At 40.9% G+C, this 22,049-nt stretch overlaps 1 protein-coding gene and 1 long non-coding RNA gene across 6 annotated transcripts in view; one reads left to right on the top strand and one right to left on the bottom strand.

Annotated features, from left to right (window-relative positions):
* Positions 1-4,297: 4,297 nt before the first annotated feature.
* Positions 4,298-7,167, bottom strand: LOC131840173 (uncharacterized). Of its 2 annotated transcripts, none has more exons than XR_009357237.1 (2): positions 6,888-7,167; positions 4,298-4,856 (listed from the first exon to the last, which is right to left on the bottom strand). It is a non-coding gene; the product is annotated as an uncharacterized LOC131840173 (long non-coding RNA). The 2 variants fall into 2 exon arrangements; XR_009357236.1 differs by lacking the exon at positions 6,888-7,167 and adding an exon at positions 5,679-5,834.
* USP34 (ubiquitin specific peptidase 34) overlaps positions 6,135-22,049 on the top strand; it is a 249,299-nt gene continuing 233,384 nt past the window's right edge. For all 4 annotated transcript variants that reach the window (XR_009357235.1, XM_059187767.1, XM_059187768.1 and 1 more), the window contains exon 1: positions 6,135-6,638. Coding sequence is in view for 3 of the 4 variants with exons in the window: in XM_059187767.1 (XP_059043750.1) it covers positions 6,596-6,638 (43 nt within the window). In the remaining variant the exon portion in view is untranslated. The remainder of the gene's footprint in view (positions 6,639-22,049) is intronic.

The following is a 22,049-nucleotide window of genomic DNA, read 5'->3' as shown; positions in this document are numbered from 1 at the left end:
AAATAGGGAGAACAATAGAACACAGTATATAAGGCAGTTGGGAGAATTAAATGAGTGCTCAGTGCTTGTTGCACAGTATATACAATAAGTTACCTATTATTTTTATGTTTCTGCTAGCATTTACACACATTAGTCTTCTTCCTCATCTAGTCACCCCACCTTCTCTCTAGAGTCCAGTCTTTTTTTTTTTTTTTTAAAGATTTTATTTATTTATTTGACAGAGAGAGATTACAAGTAGGCAGAGAGGCAGGCAGAGAGAGAGAGGAGGAAGCAGGCTCCCTGCTGAGCAGAGAGCCCGATGCGGGACTCGATCCCAGGACCCTGAGATCATGACCTGAGCCGAAGGCAGCAGTTTAACCCACTGAGCCACCCAGGCGCCCTCTAGAGTCCAGTCTTAAAATAGTTTTCTATTTTAATAGTTTCTTATCTCCAGTCTACTGCAACGAGGTTTCAGTGTCCATAATTCCTTCTCTATGACCTCCCGTGTGCTAAATCTAATAAATATTTTGTAGAGTATATTTTAGTTGACTTTGCAGCATTCAACAATTGTCATCTTCATCATTTTTGAGTACTTCTTCTTCAGTTTAAATGGTATCAAAATCCCTCCCCCCGTATATTCTTTTTTTTTTTTTAAAGATTTTATTTATTTATTTGACAGAGAGAGAGTGCAAGCAGGCAGAGCAGCAGGCAGAGGGAGAGGGAGAAGCAGGCTCCCTGCTGAGCAGGGAACCCAATGTGGGGCTCAATTCCAGGATCCTGGGATCATGACCAGAGCCAAAGGCAGCCGCTTTACTGACTGAGCCACCCAGGCGCTCCGCAACACCCCCACCCCCGCAGTATATTCTTTAAACTCTTTGGGGGCATTGTCTCTTCCTCTATTCAATTTTTATTTTTAATTTTTTAAAAGTTTATTTTTTGGGGGAGCGCCTGGGTAGCTCAGTCGGTTAAGCATCGCCTTCAGTTCAGGTCCTGATCCCAAGGTTCTGGGTTGAAGCCCCGTGTCAGCCTCCCTGCTCAGCGGGAAGCCTGCTACTTCCTCTCCCGTTTCCCCTGCTTGTGTTTTTTCTCTTGCAGTCTCTGTCAAATAAATAAAATCTTTAAACAAACAAACAAAAAACCCAAAACAGTACTTGTCATTATTGATCCCCTCTCCCTCTGGTCCTCCTTTAAGTGATCCCTAACTTGGTGAATGGCACCATCATTTACTCAGTTGGACAAATCTCTTATCTGGAGACAGCCCTGATAATATTTTATCTTCTTCCCAAACCCATCAATCAAGTCTTGTTCTTTTCCCCTCCAAAATGTTCTTAGAATGGACTCCCTTTTCTCCATTTCTTTCCTATTACCCTAGTCCAAGCAATCATCTTTCTGTATTATTATTAATAACTCCCAGTTGTTCCTATCTCTAATCTATTCTCTACACATCAGTCTGAATATTTTCTTTTAGTCTGAATATTTTAAAATAAAAACCTGATTGTGTTGCTTATATACTTAAAAGCTTTCTATTGTTTTTTAGGATCTAGATGAAAATCTTAAAGTTTTCAGTGCTCTGCTACGTCTGGCATGGGCCTTCTCTCCCAACTATGTTCTAGTCATATTGGCTTTATTCCTGTTTCTAGAAACAGGCAAGGAATTTTGTCTCAAGGGTTTTCCTATGCTGTTCTCTTTACCTACATGCCACTTCTATTACTTTTCTATAGCTGCTGAAACCAATTACCACAAATACAGTGGCTTAAAACTAAATTTTAACAAACATCATTTTATAGTCCTGTAAGTGAGTAGTCCAACATAGGTCTCATTGGACTATATCAAGGTGTCGACAGGACTGGCTGGGATTCTTTCTGGAGGCTGAAGTGGAGAATTTGTTTCCTTGTCTTTTCCAGCTTCTGGAGGCCACCCACATTTGTTGGCTCATGGCCCACTTCCTTCATCTTCAAAGCCAGGAGTGTTGCATCTTTCCAACCGTTCTTGTGTAGTTACAGCTCCCTTTGCACAAAGCTGGGAATAGTTCTCTCATTTTAAAGCCCCATGTAATAAATTGAGCCCATGTGAATAGAAAATAATCTCCCTGTCCCAAGGTCGGTACCTGGAAAGTCCCTTTGCCATGTAGGGTACCATATTCACAAATTCTGGGGATTAAGATATAGACATCTTTGAGGGCTAGGGGCATTATTCTAACTACCGCACTATTTTTTATGACTGCATTGGGCTACAAATACTCTAATAGTAGCTTTAGGGTTTTGTGTTTGTTAGATAACGAAACATCTTACATATCAACAAGTAGGCAGTTGCTAGCACTGATTCAACTGATCAACAATGCCACCAGGGACTCAGGCCTTTTCTTTTTCCATTTTGCCATCTTCCATGCCTTGGCTTTTGCTTTTTGCCTACAGGTTTATTGTTTCAGGATGGTTGTTGCTTTTCCAGATTATCATCATTATTTTCGAGCCAAACAGAAGAGGGAAAAGGGGTGTACCAGATGCTGTCACGATGCTCTGCCCATATCCCTAGTTCTTATCACTTCAGTGTACAGTGGCCAGACTTCCAACTGCGAGTACCTACATTTTTATGCTCTAGGGTTTTCTTCAGCTGCTGAGCCAGGAGAAGCCTACTTTGTGGCCCCACGACCTCTCCTCTAGCAAAAGTCAGTGACTAAGGAGAGTAGATGTACATAACTAGCTTTCCTTGTCCCTTGGAAAAGATGAGTGTTTTTTGGGTAGGATGATTTTAAGGCACATGTTTCTTATTGGTTTGTAGAATTTACCGGGGGTACTAGGCTCTAGTTATTCTTAGGATTAAAGGGATAATGGATCTTTTATTGGATACTTACTCTTCCATTTCCTATCTCACTCTCCACTATCCTATCAGTTTCTTGGGGTCACATCAAAATAAAACTATTTCCACTTCTGTCCTTGTCTCAGGACCTCTTTGTAGGGAACTGAAATCAAGATGGGCCATCATCACCTTTCCTCCTTCTGTCTTTAAAGCAGACAGTTGGTGCTGTAGTGGCTAGCTTTCAACTAGGAGGTGACAAGACAATATTTAGACGGTGAAATGAAAGGAACAAAGAACTTGGGTCCGTATCTTTGAGCCACTGTACCAACCCTGGACTGGACTGTTTACTGCTTGTTTGTTACGAGAGAAAAATAAGTTCTGTTGTTTAGGTCACTAAAAAAAAATTTTATTTATTGATTTGACAGAGAGATAGAGAGATAGCACAAGTAAGCAGAACGGCAGGCAGAGGGAAAGAGAGAAGCAGGCTCTCCGCTGAGCAGGGAGCCCGATGTGGGTCTTGATTCCAGGACCCTGGAACCATGACCCAAGCCGAAGGAAGTCGGCTAACAGTTAACCAACTGTTTAGCCATTCTTAATTCAAAAATTGTTTACTTGCAGTCCAATGTGTCCCCAATACAAATAAACAGAAATAAAGTAATTCTAGAGATTAGTAAGAACTATGAAAGAAATGGATACAGTACTATAATATTCTATTTTTTTTTAAAAGATTTTATTTATTTGACAGAGAGAGATCACAGTAGACGGAGAGGCAGGCAGAGAGAGAGAGAGGGAAGCAGGCTTCCCGCTGAGCAGAGAGCCTGATGCGGACTCGATCCAAGGACCCTGAGATCATGACCTGAGCTGAAGGCAGCGGCTTAACCCACTGAGCCACCCAGGCGCCCCTATAATATTCTATTTTTTTAAGGTTTTATTTATTTTGATAAGGAGAGAGAGTGTGTGAGCACACAAGTAGGGGGAGCAGGAGGCAGAGGGAGAGGGAGAAGGCTCCCCGCTGAACAGGGAGCCCAATGCAAGGCTTGATCCCAGGACCCTGGGATCATGACCTGAGCCAAAGATAGAGACAGATGCTTAACAACTGAGCCACCCAGATGTCCCATCTATGGTTGTTTTCAATTGAGCTGAGTAGTTGTAATAGAAAGCTGGGGTGCCTATAAAGCCTAAAATACTTTCTGGCCCTTTATGGTAAAAGCAATGATCGTTTATGATAATAATACTCTAGATTCTCAAAGCATTTTATTTTATTCTTTTAAAAGATTTGAAAGAGCGAGCGAGCACAAATGGCAGGGGCAGAGAGAATCTCACAGACTCCACACTAAGCGTAGAGCCTGGTAAAGGGTTCCATCTCACAACCCAGTGATCATGAGCCCAGCTGAAACCAAGTCAGATGCCAAATGACTGTGCCACCCAGGCTCTCCTCAAAGAATACTAAATCAAGTATCATTAACGTAACTTTGTAAAGGAAAACAACAACAACAACAAAAACCACACACAACTAGGAAGCAATTATTAAAAAAATTTTTCTTTGAAGATCAGACTGTGTCTTCAATACATCCTAGAAGTACTCTCCACATGTACAGTAATAGTTGTCCTCACTTTCTGTATCAGGAATGTGTTTGGCCACAAGTAATGGAAACCTAAGAATGGCTTAAAGAAAACGGGGCAGACATAACTAGGGGGGGCATGGGGAACTGCTGCTCTAGGATGTATTAGAGACCCACCTCTAAATTTTCTGCACTATCAACTTTATAGTTCGCTTTTATCCTATTTGTGGTTTCATTGTAAAAAACAGAAACAAAAATTAGACAACAGATGCTGTATTATTTTGTATATCAAGACCACGTTTCATGCAGAAAGAAGGGATAAGGGTGAGGACTACTGAATTTGTCCCTTTTTTATTAGTAATGGGCAATTCTTTCCAAAAGATCCACTCTGCAGATTTCTGCTCACATTTCACTGGCAAGGACTCAAACACAGGTTCAGCCCTACCATGACTGTTTTAAACCAGTAACAAGTATTCCTTGGGGGCTTTCCTTCCGGAGTTCCAAGTCTCTAAATGCCACCTGAAAAATAAAACAAAAATTGGGTTTGGAAAGCGTCCCTGTTGGCGGGGAAGAGGGGTGGGTGGGAATGGATGCTGGACAGCCAAGGATTCAAGTCAAGTCTGCAGAAACCCAAGTTTTATAGTAAACATGGGAAAGGAAGATGATGGCAGAATTCTCTCTACAGCTCCAAAGGATCACCTGCTCACCCGCTCATATAGAGCACTGGAGAACAGGTGGGCAGAAACTTCATACCATCAAACTGGAGCAGCAGAAAGGCAAAGAACACCGGCCCTGGGGTCCTAGCATGGGAAGATGCTGGGACGGGACCTCGATAAAACCTATAGAAGAATTACTACAGCGTCTGAAGAGCTGCTCCGGTTATAGTTCTAAGATTACGTACACTCCCTTTTGGACTATTCAGTCACATCTCTATAAAACGTACTGGATACAGGAATCAGTGAGGATATGAGGAAATATTTTCCTAATGCTAACTAGTTGTTAACCAACTTCAGCAGGGCGTCCCCTTTCCTTCACCTGTTCTTTGTTTTGTCCCTGTCTTAATACCCTGGCGATCTGATCTTCGCTGAGAAGCAGAGTAGCTATTTCAGGTGAAAAGTCGTAGACGGGCAATTGGTGCAGGGCCCTCTCGCGTAAATGCGAGGAGATGCCATGTGAACGCTCTTCACTCCGCCATTTCTAGTCACATCAAGGTGTCTTACTGCTGGAGGACGGATGAGTCTTAGAGTCGAGGGTAGCGATCAACACGCATGCAGGGTTACGCCGCCCGTGGGCTGTTCCCTTCTCACAAAGCCCCGCGGGGAGAGGACCGTGTGCCCCGACCTGGGCTGCAGCGTTGCTCAGGCCCGGCTCCCTTGTGCACCGTGCCTCCCTCATCCCCAAAACCCGAGAGCCGGGAGGGAGAAATCGACGCCAATCCTTCTTCGGGGGCCCGAAGGAAAAATGGCGAAGCGCAAGGGCGGGGAACAGGGCGGCGCGACTGACCCGGCACTCGCTAGGCCACCGTGGGCGACGCCGCGCAATCGCGGGCCGCTCGGTGTCTCCGCCATCTTCTCCTACTCACCCGGACTCCCCCCCGCAGCCACGCTCGCTTCGTGTTTCCCTTCCGGCCGCTGACAGAGATCCGGGCTGGGCGGGGTGGGCGAGCTCGCGGAGGGGGTGGACCGAGGGCGGGGAGGCCGGACGGAAGAGGAAAGGGAGGGCGGCGAGCCGGCCGCGGCGGGGTGTGGAGCGTGCGGCGTGTGTGCGGAGGGAGGGCGGGAGGCGAAGAGAGGGCGGGAGGCGGAGGAATGAGAGCGCGAGGCGTTTCTCGTCGGCCCCTTCGCTCGGGCGGAAAGAGCCGAGCGCAGCCCGAACGCTCTATTAAAATGGCGGCGGCGTCAGCGGTGGCCGCGGCGTCTGGTCGGTGAAGTGACTCTGCTGCTTCTCTCCCCACCCGCCCCCTCCCTCCCTTTCCCCTCCCCCCGTCCTTCCCCCCCTTCCCCGCCGCCGGCGCCTCCGCGCCCCTCCGGCCTGCGCACCTCCCCTCGCCCCCCTCCTCTCCCCCGCCCGCTCCGGGGACCGCCGGCCCCCTCCCCCATACTCCTGCTCTCCGCCCCGTCCCTGCCGCCGCCCGCCCTCGTCGCCTCCCCGCCCCGCCGGCCGGCCGGCCCCCTCCTCCGCCTCTCTCCCCTCCCCCCCGCCGGTCGGGATCAGTCAGAGCGATCCGAAGCGGGGGAGGGGGGGGCGGCGGCCGAACGATGTGCGAGAACTGCGCAGACCTGGTGGAGGTGTTAAATGAAAGTAAGTAGCCGCGGCGGCGGCCTGTGGGGGTGCACGGTTTGGGGACCCCGCGCAGCTCCCCGGGACTGCCGCGGCCTGTGGGAGGCGACGGCCGAGCCGGGCGGCGTGCGGGCCTAGCGCCCCGGGAAGGTGCGCGGTGGCGCGGCCGCGGAGGCGCCTCGGGCCCAGCCCGGCCCGGTTACCTGGGCGCCCGAGAGGGGGCCGGGGCCGTTCCGGAGCTCCGGCCTGGCCGGGCCTGGGCGGTCTTACCTCTCGGAAAGTTTCCTCATTACAGGTGTCAATTAACGAAGGCACTAATGAGCCTTCGCCTTTTTCGTCCTGCCGGGAAGGTGAAGGGAGGTGGGGTCCGAGGACGTAGCTCTCCTCCGCAGTCCGAACCCTTCGGCCCTCCGGCCGCCCTCTTTGATTTTCAGCGTGCTGCTGAGGAGGCCTCTTTTACCTGCTAATTTTCATTAAACTCCCTAGGAGGAGGTTGCTGGTTTTCCCCTCTCTTGGGGTTGTGTGGGTGTATTAAGCCTTTCTGCCAGTCCTGAAATAGCTGAAAATGAACTGTGGTAGTCATGATTGGAACCTTCATTCCTATTTTTTTTTTTTTAAGTTAATGATGTTTTTTCTTAGCGTACCATTCGTCGTTTTAATGGTAAATTTTATTAAGGAGAGCACTGTACTAGAGATACTATCCCGGGATAGTCATGGCCTGTCTCCTGGAAGGAAAGGCCTTATTCCGTATACTTCTGATTATTAACGACCGTACACTGATACATACATACACACACACACACACACACACACACACATATATTTAAGGCAGATTCTTTTATTTCCGACTCTTGGAAGATAGTATTTGATCCTAGAGAAACAAGCTGTGTTGCAAGTTCACTACTTCTGGGCCCAAAGGCCTAGTTGGTTGAGGTGTATTAGATAAAAGGTTAATTTACAAAAACTTGATTGTTGAGGAAATGATCATTTACAAACCGCTTATGTGGGTTTTGGATTTGTGTTCTATTATTTCCAAAAACTTCCAAACTAATTTTCTAATATGATTCTTTAAGACAATGGATTTGTAAAGTGTATCCTCTTGTTTGCGTTTGAATTTTGATTATTTGTGTGTTTGAATTTTACTTCAATAACGCAAGGCAGTAATAAAAGTGGAATGGTTCTAGTTTACTTTGAACTGTGTGTTTACTTTCTGACAGGTGGAAGCAGGTTTTGCACATATTTAGACTGAACTTTCCCAAATTTCTGTTACTCTAAATTTTCCTAGAATTTTAGGGTTATTTGTATTCATTTTGAGATGCTTTTACTTTTGGTGCAGGTGGTTTATGATATGGTGATTATGTAGGTGAAGCTCTTCTACTTACTTTAGTAAACTGTTTTATATCTCATATAAGTTGTGTGATTATGGTTTTATTAGGAAAAGCATATCTTTGCTTTTAATATAGGAAAAACTGGTTTAATAATTTGGAGTTTTAAGTTATTTTGAACTCAATTAGGAAAACTACCCTTAATATAGTATCTAAAGAAACTAAAGTTTGTTAATCTTTATTATCTCTTGAAAAGAGACATGAAAGTTCTTATTGAATTATTTGGGAAACCCCTAGAACTTTGTTTAGAAGCAGTAAAAAATGCAGTGGATTTATGGAAACTTAGAAACGCAGAGAATCTTGAAGTAGAATTGAGCTTTTATTACCTTTAATTGTATGCAGTTAGTGGAACCAGGTTCACAAAATGTGGCCCTGCAGACCCTCTAAGAAATTTGTCTTAATGAACAAATAAGGATTTCCGATTTGTTTATAAGCCAGTGGGCTCTAAAAATACTTAGGACAATTTCTTAATATTTCCTCTAAAGCTCAGTTTAAAAATTTGCTTTCTAAACACTAACCTCATAATGGTGCTTCCTTTTCTTTTTTTTTTTCTAAATTCAGCAATTTTATTGGTAGGTTATATCCGACTATTATAAGTTGTTTTTTTCCTCCCTCTACTTGTAAAATTGTTCTCTTTTATTTTTTTTCTGCAGTTCTTGTATCCCAAACAGAAGAGTTTAAGTCTCTAGAGAACAGAGGGTCTTACTTTATCTCATTATAGTAACGTTTATCCTTGCTGGGTAGAATCCTGATGGGTGGAATCCTGATGGCTGGAACTCGATAAAACCTGTTGAATTGAAGTAGGTTATGGATCTTTTAAAAAATCTTTCTCACAATAACTCTTAAGTCTATACCTTCATTCCCCCAGAGGTTGTGCAAAGATGAGCATCCACTCATCCTTGATTAGAAATTCAGAGTTAAAGTCCCCAAATAATGTGTTCAGAACTCATCTCTCAATATAACTCCCCATGAGATTTTAACCAAAAAAGGAAAAAAAATTACCAAAAACCTATTTCTTATCAAATTTACCAACACTGGTGAAACTTAAAAGAAGTCTGCCTGGACACACTGGTGTAATGTGAAAATTTTGTGCTTTAAATGAAAGGGTAGACCTAATGCCGATAGTACTGCTTTATATCTGATATGCGCAGAGGGTTTGATAATGGTAGGGACTTCAAATATTTATTTAAAAATCTGGCACACCATAATTTAGTTAAAATAAAAGTTGGTAACAAAAGATTATAAATAGCTTGTGTTTGTCATCAGTTTTTGGTGAGAGAATTAATATTACCATTTATACCTCTAGTCCTGCTGAGAATTTGAAGCTGTGAACTCTTACCATGGAAACATACAGGTATAAAAGCACACTTTTGCCTGTGGTTTAAGGACCCCACTGCAGCCTGTCCAAGGAGCCAGGCTAAGAACCACATAAGGACCCCCACATCCCCTTTTTAAATAGTCTTGACAGGTACCCTAAAACTTATATTTCTAAATAATGTTTGGCTTTAGTGTTAGAGTAACCAATCTCAAAATACTAACATTTAAGTTTCTCTTTTCCCTTCAGTGCTCTTTTTTTAATAAGGATCTTTTGAAAGCTTGGATTGTATTTAGTTAATTTGTTTACTGCAGTTTGTGGGTTTGCATTCAGTTTAGGAAATAATTTTAAGTTTATATTCCTGTGTTTATTCTGTTGAATTTGTATATTTGCAGCTTTTCTAGCTATTTTTGTGAACTAGTTTACTAAGTCCAATTCTGGGTGTTGATGAGAAGAGGTTGGAGGTGAAGTTGTGCTTTGGGCCATCATGGTAGCTATCTCAGTAGTAAATTGAGGTCATTATTTCCCTTGGTAAAGTCAGTTTCTCTGAGAGAATGAAAATGGTTTTAAATATAGATTTTGTTCTATGGGTGTGTTTAGTAAATTACAGTTTGCCAAATGTAGCATTTAAATTAGACAATTTATTTGTCCCTCCTCCTTATCTTTGAAGATGGGCAGGAGCAAGTATTGGTATCTAAATTTTAGAGCTAAAGAAATTAAATCTCAGAGAGGCTAAGTGGTTTGCCAGATAAAGGTCACCTGTCACTTGCTTAGTTAATCCTGTCTAAGCTTGAACTCAGGATACTGTGATAACAGTATTTGCAGAATAATTCTGTTTGCATTATTTTTCAAAGCAGAATACTTTATTGAGCAGCTTGTGTTGAGTACTTTATCAGCTCTTTGAGGTAGGTACTCTGTCACCCTTTTCAGATAAGAGAACCAAGATTTAGGGTTTATATAACTTGCTTAGAGTCACATGACTATATTTGGTAGAATCAGAATCTGAACAGGACTTAATCTCAGGTCAGGCTAAAAAGGCCATGCTCTTACAAGTTATGCTGTGCTGTGTAAACTTTATGATGATCTGTTTGAATGGAAGACATTATTGTGAGTATACTGTTTGACAGAATAAAATATTAGTATATTTTTATGTATTTTCACAATTTCAGGCATAATGCCATTAATTGTAGTAGGAATTTAAAAGCAGTGGTCCTTAAGTAGCTGAATGGAATCTAAGTATAGTTAGCAATGAGTCCTTTAATAAATTATGCATTTCTAGAGTTTTTAAGTATTATATATTACATATATAATAATATATATATTATTATAAGTATATAGGCACCAATTAATTAAATCATTAGTAACAGTATTTTTTGGTTGACCTGTAATGCTAAAATTTGAAGTGATTCATAAAATTGGAAATACGATTTTATAGCACAAAGCGCCAAATTATGAATTATTTACTTGGGGATCTAGTTAAGTATCACTTAACCAATTAGTATTTAAAGTAGTATGCATAATTTCAGTTTGTATGTTTTTATGGTATAACTTAGAGACTAGTACTTTATGGCATTGTCAGTGATAACTGTCAATGAACTTTAGCACAGTATTCATGAAACATGGTAACATTTCTTATATGTTTAATGATAGTGTCTATATATCTGATGTAAAAGTATTCCTAATGTGTAGATAGTGTGTATTAATAATTTTTATATTTTCAGAAAGAGTCAGAAACTTTCCAATAATGTCTTGACCAAGGTCAAAGCGAAACCTCACTGAAGGGGTGGAGCCGCCTCTTTATTTATTTCTTACTTATAAAGGTTGCATATGCTCATAGAGATACTAAGAATTATAGATCTAATCATCCAGTGATGATTCCTGTTGATTCTTTGAAATATTTGTGGTACACAATTATATTTCTAAGAATGAGATATATGTAGTTTAATATCTAACTTCACCTAATGTTTAATGTTACTAGTTTTTTTTTTTTTTTAAGATTTTATTTATTTATTTGACAGAGAGCGATCACAAGTAGGCAAAGACGCAGGCAGAGAGAGAGAGAGAGGAGGAAGCAGGCTCCCTGCTGAGCAGAGAGCCCGATGCGGGACTCGATCCCAGGACCCTGAGATCATGACCCGAGCCGAAGGCAGCGGCTCAACCCACTGAGCCACCCAGGCGCCCTAATGTTACTAGTTTTGCCCAATGTTTTGTTTGCTCATTTTCCTTACTAACCTTTCTTGAAAATGTACTTTTTGTTTCTATTGTATTTCATTTTATACGAAATTTAATATTTTCATATTGTGTTTGTTTCCAATTCTTATGTTATAAATAATTCCACACATGAACATCCTGTATATAAATCTTTTAATTACATTACTGTTTTTTTAGATAGATTTCTAGAAGTTATCACTGTGTCAGAAATATAAACATACTTTTGTTTGTATTGTTTACTTGCTGTTCAGAAAAGATACACTGATTTCCACTCTTTAAGTATTGTCTGTACAATATGGGCACTTGTACTGAATATTATCCTTGAAAAGGTGTTATTTTGGCAAAAACTGTAATAGCCAGTTAATAGTAAGTTTAAACACACTTTTTTGGTTAAGATTTTATTTATTTGACAGAGACACACTGAGAGTGAGAATACAAGCAGGGGGAGTGGGAGAGGGAGAAACAGGCTTCCTGCTGAGTGGGGTACCCGATTGTGGGACTCAATCTGGGACCATGACCTGAGCATACGGCAGATGGTTAATGACTGAGCCACCCAGGCGCCCCTAAACGTTCATATTTTCATTGGCTATTTGCATTCTTTAATACATTGCCTGTGTTCTTTTTCAGCTTTTCAGGTTTTAATGTTTTGGGTAATTACCTTACAAGAGTTGCCCATTTATTAACTGTAGCAACTGTTGGTCATATTCACAGCATACATTTTTTTCCTGCCCCCTTCCTCCTTTTAAAAAAAAAAATTTTTTTTTTTATTACTTTATTTATTTGACAGAGATCACAAGTAGGCAGAGAGGAAGGCAGAGAGAGAGGAAGGGAAGCAGGTCCCCCTGCTGAGCAGAGGGCCCTATGCAGAGAGCCCAGGACTCTGGGATCATGACCTGGGCCTAAGGCAGAGGCTTTAACCCACTGAGGCATCAAGGAGCCCCCCCACCCCCTTTTTTTAAAAATGTGGTCTCTCTGCACCCATTGTGGGGCTCAAATTCACAACCCTGAGATCAAGAGTTGGATGCTGTGCTGACCAAACTAGCTAGGTGCCCCTTTCCTGTTTTTTTTTTTTTTTCTTTTTTTTTTTGTTTTGTTTGTTTGTTTGTTTTCCTCCATTTGGGTGTTTTTAATTATAGGTCTTTAAAAAATGTTTCATATTGTGCAGCTTCTTCTGCAGTGTTGCCTGTCTAAAACACAGTATATGATTATCATATTATCTACTTAAACTGTCATAATCTTCAGTAGTTGAAGAATAAAATTCTAACTTCTTAACCTGACATATATCATAGCACAATTTGACCCAAACTACTTTTCCTAGCTTCAGATCTCACTTTTTTGGTGAGGCCTTCTTAAATCTTTCCCAACCTCTCCTAAAATAACTAATATCCTTTAGTTTATGATATATATGTACATTTTAGCCCTCCTTTTTCTTTTCTTTTTTTTAAAATTAACACTTTCCTTGCTGTGTGAAGAACTCCTTAGACTCAGGGGCCATTGTTTTCTTTTTTTCCCAGCCCCTAATATAGTGCCTTACAGAGAATAGGTAAATATTTTAGTTAAGGAAAGATTTTTGTAAAAGAAGGATGTGATTGCCTAGTTAAATCAGTATTCTTGGGCCTATAGTCAATAATGACCTATATTTTTTAAAGTAAGCTCTGTACCCAGTGTGGGGCTTGAACTCAAAATTCTGTGAGCTTTGTGTCTGTGACATGAACTTTGACTGAATTACTTTTATTTAGGACTTTATATACCAGGAAAACAATTGGACTTTTTGCTCCTTATTGTGATTAACACCTGTTAATTTTTTTTTTTCCCTCAAATTCCATAGGAGTTAAAACATTCTCCAAATATGTTAATTGACAGTTGATGTGGTGTGAACCTGGCTGCTTCTTGCACTTCCCTTACTGTAGTTGTTGAAGATTGGTTTCTCTTCCTGCTCTAGCTGTAACCTCTTCTAGAAAACTTAGGTTGCTTTTATCTGCTGAAAGAACCTACTTCTCTAGCCATTGCTGATTGGATTCTAGATAGACTCCTGACCTGATGGATTGGTGGGGCTGCTTTTGATCAGTCAAATTTCTCCTCTGTCAGAATGTTTGAAGGGAAGGGCCAAGTATCTGTGAGCTGCTGAAGGAGAGCGGGTGCTTTAGGAAGCTGGTGGGAGGGAGCAGAAACATTGAGGAAATAAAGGCAGTTGTTTGCAGAAGAGAATTGGGACAGATTTGTGGAAACTGTCGACATGAAAGCTCCTTGAAGATATGGAAGCCATGGTGGTTTTCTAGCACTGAAGTTAGAGCTCCTTTGGTGCTGTCTCCCATATATATACCGTTTGAGTTAATGTTCAAGCAAAAGAGTTCTGATTCAAGTAATGTGCCTTGACGAGCTTTCTTGTATTGGAGCATATACCTTGTGATTCATGAATAGGATAATAAAAAGCAGTAGATATGATATAACATAATCATCAGCTACAGCATACTTCAGCCAGAAACTGAGTACTTCATTATACTCTGTCTTAAATTCTTGGAACATGTTGGGCAAGTGTCATCTGTAGTGTTGGTGGCAGGAGAAAGCTTAACTCCTTTCGTTAATTATTTCTCTACCAGGATGTTTAGTCTTTTTCAAAAGAATGCAAGTAGCTTTGTTGTTTCTGGAAAAGAAACCTGCTTTCCCCTCCCTCTCCCCCAGGAAAATCAAATAATGTAGGAAAAAAAAAAAGGAATATCTGAAACTGCTTATCAAAGAAATTGTCCTTGTTTTAAGAAAATGTCTCGTAAGTTGTTTTTGCTTTCCTTATATATAGCTTTCCTTATACACACTGTTCTTTTTATTTTTTTTTAATATTTTGAGAGGGAGAGTGAGACAGAGTGCACATGCATGAGCGGCATGGGTGGGTAGAGAGAGGAGAAGCAGATTTTGCTGCTGATCAGGGAGCCTGATGGGCTTGATCCCAGTATCCTGGGATCATGACCTTAGCCAAAGGCAGCTGGTTAACTGAGTGAGCCACCCAGGTGCCCCAAAAGCTAATTACATGTTATTCTGTATTTCTTTTTTTTTTTTCTTTTTAAAAAAGATTTTATTTATTTGTCAGAGAGAGAGAGAGAGTGAGTACAGGAGACAGAATGGCAGGCAGAGGCAGAGGGAGAAGCAGGCTCCCTGCTGAGCAAGGAGCCTGATGTGGGACCCGATCCCAGGACGCTGGGATCATGACCCGAGCCGAAGGCAGCTGCTTAACCAACTGAGCCACCCAGGCGTCCCGGCATTTGGGTTTTTTAATTCTTTGTGTTATTGTCTGAATATTACCTGAACATGGTCTGTGAAGTCAGATTACTGAATAGCTCATACAGCACGTCTGGAAGGGAAGTTGACAGTTGTGCTAAAACTTAACAATAGAGCATCAGTATATAGGCTTCATAGTCTTAAAGTGTTTGACTCCTAGGTCTGTGGGACTATTCTAGCAATGTGCTGGTTCTGAACCACCATAAGACAAATAGGAAAATAGGTATTTTTTATACTGGGTAATTTTGCTGCCAGACTCATGAACCATATTCTGATTACTGAAAGGCTCAGTACCTAATGATGAATGTAGAAGTATAAGAATATGAGCTCAGAATAAATTTAGACTTAAGAAAATGCTAAGACAGATAGGGATTTTGAAGTTGTGTTCAAAACTTCAAAACAAAAAAAAAGTAAAGAATATCATTAAGGGGATAGTGGGCTCACTTTGTAGAGTGGCATAATGGTGGTCAGCAGAAAGTTGTTCTGTTCTGATGGTACCTTGTTTCTATTTTCCCTTTTAACAGGAGACCCCAAACCTGTAGGATAAATCATATATTAAGAGAGAATCTAATCTGTAGATTTGTGAGGAATAATGAGAGTTTTGTTAGTGGTGTTGAGTTAAAATCTCAAGGTCTGAGCATATTGCATCCAGTGAAGGTGATAGAGCTATGGTTGTGTGTGATTGTGAAGCTTTAGCTAAGTTTCCTGGGGAGCAGAAATTGCCAAGTATTGTCTTAGGTTATTTTCCCCCCCTTATTTTGGGAAATAGAAGAGAAACTTCACTACTGTACAGTCACTTAGAGAGTGAAATGATGATAAAAAAATTGGCATGGCACAAAGTAACTTAAACAAATGTCATTTTTTTCCCTTTGCTTTAGAAACCAGTATGATAAAACATGGAAACACTATTATAGGTATGACCTTTTTGATTACATCAGTGTGATTGAATCTGATGTCCTGATGGAGAAGATGAAATGTATTTTTGTTGTCGTTCTAGAGGGACTTGACTGGTGGCAAGCCACAGGGTCTTGTCCTTAATTCTTTCCTCTTCAGGATTTTCAGAAATGATCTCTGGTTTAAAAACTGGTCCTTGGAATGGAATTGTCCCTATTTGAAGGGAGTGAAGGAGACTTCAGTACCTCTTCCTTTTTTTTAAAATGAAAAGCTCATTTTGATCTGTTTTATAGATTGGAGTTCTGTGTAAGGTTTCTTTTGGGGAGAACAGGGTGAGCTGCTTGTGCCTGGGTTGCTTAGATTGTTAAGCATCTGCCGTGGGCCAGGACATGATCTTCTGATCCTGGGATCAAGTCCTGCATTGGGTTCCCTGGTCAGTGGGGAGTCTGCTTCTCCCTCTCCCTCAGCCTTTTCCTCCTTTGTTCTTTCTCTCTCTCTTTCTCAAGTGAATAAATAAAATCTTAAAAAAAGCTTGAAAACCATTAATGATAATACATGCCCAAAAGGCAACACAGGCTGAAACTCTTCCAAGTATTACATGTAATGTGTGCATATTATGGGAGGTGGTATTTCAGTGCTTGTGCAGTTAGAATACTGTGTTGAATTGTATATAACACACTGATGATAATTACTTCTGAAGGTATTTGAACATTGTGTAATTTCACATATGTTCATTGAACTTCAGAAACTCATGAGAAATGGAATTATTTAGCCAAGGCTATATAACTATTAAGTAGCCAAGTTAGGATTAGAATTTAGTTTATACTTCTGCTGAGTGTACCTTTCACCAGTAAACTTGCTTGCAATTTTTTTTTTTTTTTTTTTTGAGAAGCTTCACTATGGGAGTTGGAAAATTCATGAAAAGCTGACAAAGGAACTATGGAGAGGTTAATTCTGGTTTAAGTGGATTAGGCAAGGTTTCAAGGAAGGTGGAAGATTGAATTGGGCCTTTAACTGCTTGGAATAGTTGTTGGGAATGAGGGGAGTGGAATGGCTTACCACAATTTGTGATGTAGCCACTGCTAACCTCATTTCCTTGCTTTGCTTCTCTCACAGATGTTATTTGCTGCAATGACGAGCCTTTATATATGCCTGGAATTTATCACCTTACTATGCCTTCAAGTCTCAACCTAAATGTTACTTTCTCAAGGAGGCCTTTCTTGAACATCCATTCTGAAGTATTTCTGGTTCTTTTTTTTTTTTTTTTTTAAATTTAAGTTTATGCATACCCAGCACGCGGCTAAAACTCATGACCCCACGATCAAGAGTCGAACGCTCCTCTGGCTGAGCCAGCCACGTACCCCTGAAGTAGTTCTGATTCTTATCCTTTGTAGCATTTACCACAGTTTAGAGTTAGGTATTTATTTTTTGTTTACTTGTTTTATGTCTTTTCATTTTACAAGACTATAAATTCTGTGGTTGCAGTCATCTGTCATATTAACTAAGTTTCATAGTGTATGTACTAGTAATACTAGGATCAGTACTTGTTAAAATGTGTGAAAAATCTTAAGATCACTGTAGGTGGGTAATGGAACAGAAGACAAGGGTAGGCTGGATGTGGTGGGTTTTCCTGCTTTCTGAATCTACTTGGATATTTTATATACTGTCAATCCTTTTGTGACATTTTGCTTACCATCTTCACTCATAAAAGGGTACTCCACTGATAAAAAAAAAGAAACCCCAATTTTGTCAAAGGGTGTGTCTGTGTGTGTTTTAATTTGTGAATATCCCTTGATATTTACACCCATGTGTTAAAAATGGGAGATGGAGAATTACTTTTTTTTTTTTTTTAAGATTTTATTTATTTATTTGACAGACAGAGATCACAAGTAGGCAGAGAGGCAGGCAGAGAGAGAGAGGAGGAAGCAGGCTCCCCGCTGAGCAGAGAGCCTGATGTGGGGCTCCATCCCAGGACATTGGGATCATGACCCAAGCCGAAGGCAGAGGCTTTAACCCACTGAGCCACCCAGGCACCCCGGGGAATTACTTTTTGAACCAGGTAGGATTCTGTTGCAAGGACCAGAAGGAAAAGAACAGCTCCTTTGGTGGAAAAGGGATTTTACCCCTTAAGTTATAATTAAGCATTTGAGGTTTTTGTTTTGTTTTGTTTTTTAAGATTTTATTTATTTATTTAACACAGAGAGAGAGAGAGATCACAAGCAGGGAGAGAGGCAGTCAGAGAGAGAGGGGAAAGTAGGCTCCCTGACGAGCAGAGAGCCCGGTGCGCGGCTCAATCCCAGGACCCTGCGACCATGACCTGAGCCAAAGGCAGAAGCTTAACCCACTGAGCCACCCAGGCACCCCACTAAGTATTTGAGGTTTGTGCTGACTTTGGGTGTGGTCTACTCTTAATCCATGAATTCAGAACGTTATCAAGACTTCATTCCTTTTTGGCTTGTTCTCTGTACTTCCTTGGTTTGACCTCAGTTTGGCCCTTCTCATGGGTAGCAGAAATAGCTACTTCATCATCTTTATACCACACTGTTTGTAAATCATGTTTGTACAACACAGAGGAAAAGAGAGAATCTTTGAAACCTGTATAAAGAACAGGGAAGCTTTTTCCAAAACCTCATGGCGAATGGCATTTTATATATATCATTGCCTTACATGTCATGGGATTTACTGCTGAAGTAGAGCTCAGAGTGGGTGGACTTCAGTTGCCTTAAACTAATCATAACCCAGTTCCTGAAACTGATTCCACCTAAACCTCAGAGCTAAAAAAAAAATATTTCTCACAAAGAAATTTGGCATGTTGTGACCATGAAGAAGGTGAGATTGTTTCTGGGCAGCAAACACATGGATATCTAGTACATTATGTTACAGTGAAAACTTAATACTTTTTTTGTGGGTTTATAACTTGAAATCAGGGATTGGTTCTCATCCACATTGACCTGTCTGTAATTTCTGAAAGTGATGACAGGTATATAGGTAACCAGTATATAGTTAGTTTGGTGAATTTTCATGTTTTCTGGACATTTGTACATGGATGTGGTATGTGACATTCCTTATTATTTTGGCCTGGAAAGCTTTGTTGAGCGAGGTGTCTGTGCACATCTAAAGTTCTCATGTTATGGCATATTTCTGGATTTCTGAGTGCCCAGCAATTAGACTTGTTGAAGCCACTGCCGTGGATGCACTTGTGAATGTTGATGGTGTGTTCTAGACAGTCACTATCTTGTTGATGGCAGAATGGCCCTCCTCTCTGCTCTTTATGGGAGCCTTTCTGGTGGGCCCACATTGGAAAGTTGAAAACCATTTTTTTTTTTTGAAAACTATTTTTAAAAAAAATATATATTTATTTGGCAGAGATGACAGGCAGAGAGGCAGGCAGAGAGAGAGGGAAAGCAGGCTCCCTGCCGAGCAGAGAGCCTGATGCGGGGTTCGATCCCAGGACCCTACGATCATGACCTGAGCTGAAGGCAGAGGCTTTAACCCACTGAGCCACCCAGGCGCCCCTTGAAAACTCTTTCTTTTTTTTTCTTTTCTTTTTTTTTTTTTTTAAAGATTTTATTTATTTATTTGACAGAGAGAAATCACAAGTAGGCAGAGAGGTAGGCAGAGAGAGAGAGAGGAGGAAGCAGGCTCCCTGCAGAGCAGAGAGCCCGATGCGGGGCTCGATCCCAGGACCCTGAGATCATGACCTGAGCCGAAGGCAGCGGCTTAACCCACTGAGCCATCCAGGCGCCCCTGAAAACTCTTTCTTAATGTTCTATTTACCGAATACATTATTTTGTGTGTCTTTTACCTTCACTTTTTAAAAAAAAACTTCACTCTTTATTTAAATATTCAATATATTAAAAATTCATTAACGTGGGGCGCCTGGGTGGCTCAGTGGGTTGGGCCGCTGCCTTCGGCTCGGGTCATGATCTCGGAGTCCTGGGATCGAGTCCCGCATCGGGCTCTCTGCTCAGCGGAGAGCCTGCTTCCCTCTCTCTCTCTGCCTGCCTCTCCATCTACTTGTGATTTCTCTCTGTCAGATAAATAAATAAAATCTTTAAAAAAAAAAAAATTCATTAACGTTTAACATGTGTAAAGCATTTTGCTGGACACAGTGGTAGATAGAGAAATACATTTAGATGTATGTCTCCTCTTAAGGAAGGTTGGAGTCCAGTAAAGATGAGGCAGTAGAATGGTAGTTGAGAGATTGATGTTTGGAATCTGATAGACCTGAATTAAAATGCTATTCCTGTCATTTATTAGATCTCTGGCTTTGGTTAAGTTCCTTAACCTCTTAATTCCTTCTTCCTTACTTGGAAATGAGATGATATTTAATCCTCACAAAATCTCTATCAAGTGTAATTAAGGTAGTAAGATAATAAAATACATATAAACACTTCAAGTGCCAGTGTAAGATAAACTGTGTGTGTGAGAGAGAGAGGGAGATGGAGGGAGGGAGGGAGGGAGGGAGGGAAAGGGAAAGTGGTAAATTCCGTAAGAACATAAAATAGCTGAAGTGCAGTGGGAGGAGTTTAGGTAAGATTGGAGAAAGCTTCATGGAAATTTGATAAAATTTTAGTTCTCTGAGCAACTTTTTTTTAACTGATTAGATTTGGAAAAATGGTCATTTCAGTAAAGTTTAATAGAATAGTAAACATAGTATGACTTTCTTGAAACTTCACAAAGAATTGTCTCTGGTTTATTTTCTTGTATTCCTCAAGGACCTTACTCTTAAGCTATCTCTTTTCCTCCAGTGTCTTACGTTCTCCTGAAGCTTCTGAAATCTGGCTTCTGCTTTTGCTTAAAACTGTACTGTCAGGTCACCAGTGACCACTTTTTTTTTTATAATATCTATAGAAATTTCTATAATTTTCACATTGGCCAGTGCTTTCCCTGTTTAACTTACTTGGTGCTTACGGTTGTGATATATATGATCATCGTAGGAAGTTCTAAAAAAGAGGCTGACAGGGGCGCCTGGGTGGCTCAGTGGTTTAAGCCTCTGTCTTTGGCTCAGGTCATGATTTGGGGGCTTGGGATCGAGCCCCACATTGGGCTCTCCACTCAACGGAAGCCTACTTCCCACTTTCTCTCTGCCTGCCTCTCTGCCTACTTCTGATTTCTCTCTGTCAAATAAATAAAGTCTTAAAAAAATACTTTAGCTCTTACGTTTAAAAAAAAGAAAAGATGCTGACACACATCAATAAAACATAATTATTTTGTTAAAATTCTGGTATATAGATCATTCCAGCTAATTTTCTATGAATATATAAAAATGAGTTCATATGTGCTGTTTGCTTTTTTTATCTTTATTTTTTTTAAGTTTTTTTTTTTTTAATTTATTTATTTGACAGACAGAAATCACAAGTAGGCAGAGAGACCAGCAGAGAGAGAGGGGGAGGCAGGCTCCCCGCTGAGCAGAGAGCCCGATGCGGAGCTCGATCCCAGGACCCTGAGATCATGACCCGAGCCGAAGGCAGAGGCTTTAACCCACTGAGCCAACCAGGCGCCCCTGTTTGCTTTTTTTAAATGGGCATTTTCTCATATCCTTATGTCTACAAACGAAATTTAATGGCATCCTACTTGGAGTCTTTGAATATAACACAATACTTAGTGTTTCCTCTTAACCCTTCTCCCCACAGAACCAAAAAGCAATGAAAATGCCCTTGAGTATAGAAATCTGGATCATGTTCTAAGTCTAAAGGTAAAAACTGTTAAGGCTTCTGATTGCTAAAAACCTAGAAAGGTTGTACTAATATATACTCCATCAGTGGTATTTGAGGTTGTTTGCTTATTTGCATTAGATGTTCTGTGTTAAAAAAAATCCAGGGGCACCTTGGTGGCTCAGTCAGTAAGCATTGGCTTTCAGCTCAGGTCATGATCCCAGGGTCTTAGGATCAAGTCCCATATCAGGCTCCCTGCTCAGTGGAGAGCCTGCTTCTCTCTCTCCTTCAGCCTGCCATTCTGCTGTCTATCGCTCTAAAACAAATAAATAGTAAAAAAAAAATTCCATATAGTAGGAGAAAAAAGGATACAGTTGCTCTCTCAAACTACTTGGTTTCTGCTAGACTTTGGATATTGAGGATTATTGTGTTATTTGTATGGACATAATTGGTTCCTGAATTACAATAGTGAATGGTCTGTTATTTAGAAAGGATTTTCTCACTCTGAGATCAGATACTCGATTAAATTTTTTCTAGCTTTAATGGATTTATTAAATTTTTAATGTCTAGAATTTATTTTGGTCTAAGTTATGAAGTGGGATCTAACATTAGCTTTTCCAAACTGTTACTCATTGGTCTTCGCATCTTTTGCCCAGTGATTTGAAATGCCATCTTTGTTTATTTATTTATTTTTAAA

The sequence above is a fragment of the Mustela lutreola genome, chromosome 9 (genome assembly GCF_030435805.1).
Source record: "Mustela lutreola isolate mMusLut2 chromosome 9, mMusLut2.pri, whole genome shotgun sequence".
Classification (NCBI taxonomy): Eukaryota; Metazoa; Chordata; class Mammalia; order Carnivora; family Mustelidae; genus Mustela; species Mustela lutreola.
The sequence above is the reverse complement of the archived record's forward strand: the minus strand, read 5'-3'. Positions and strand labels throughout refer to the sequence as shown.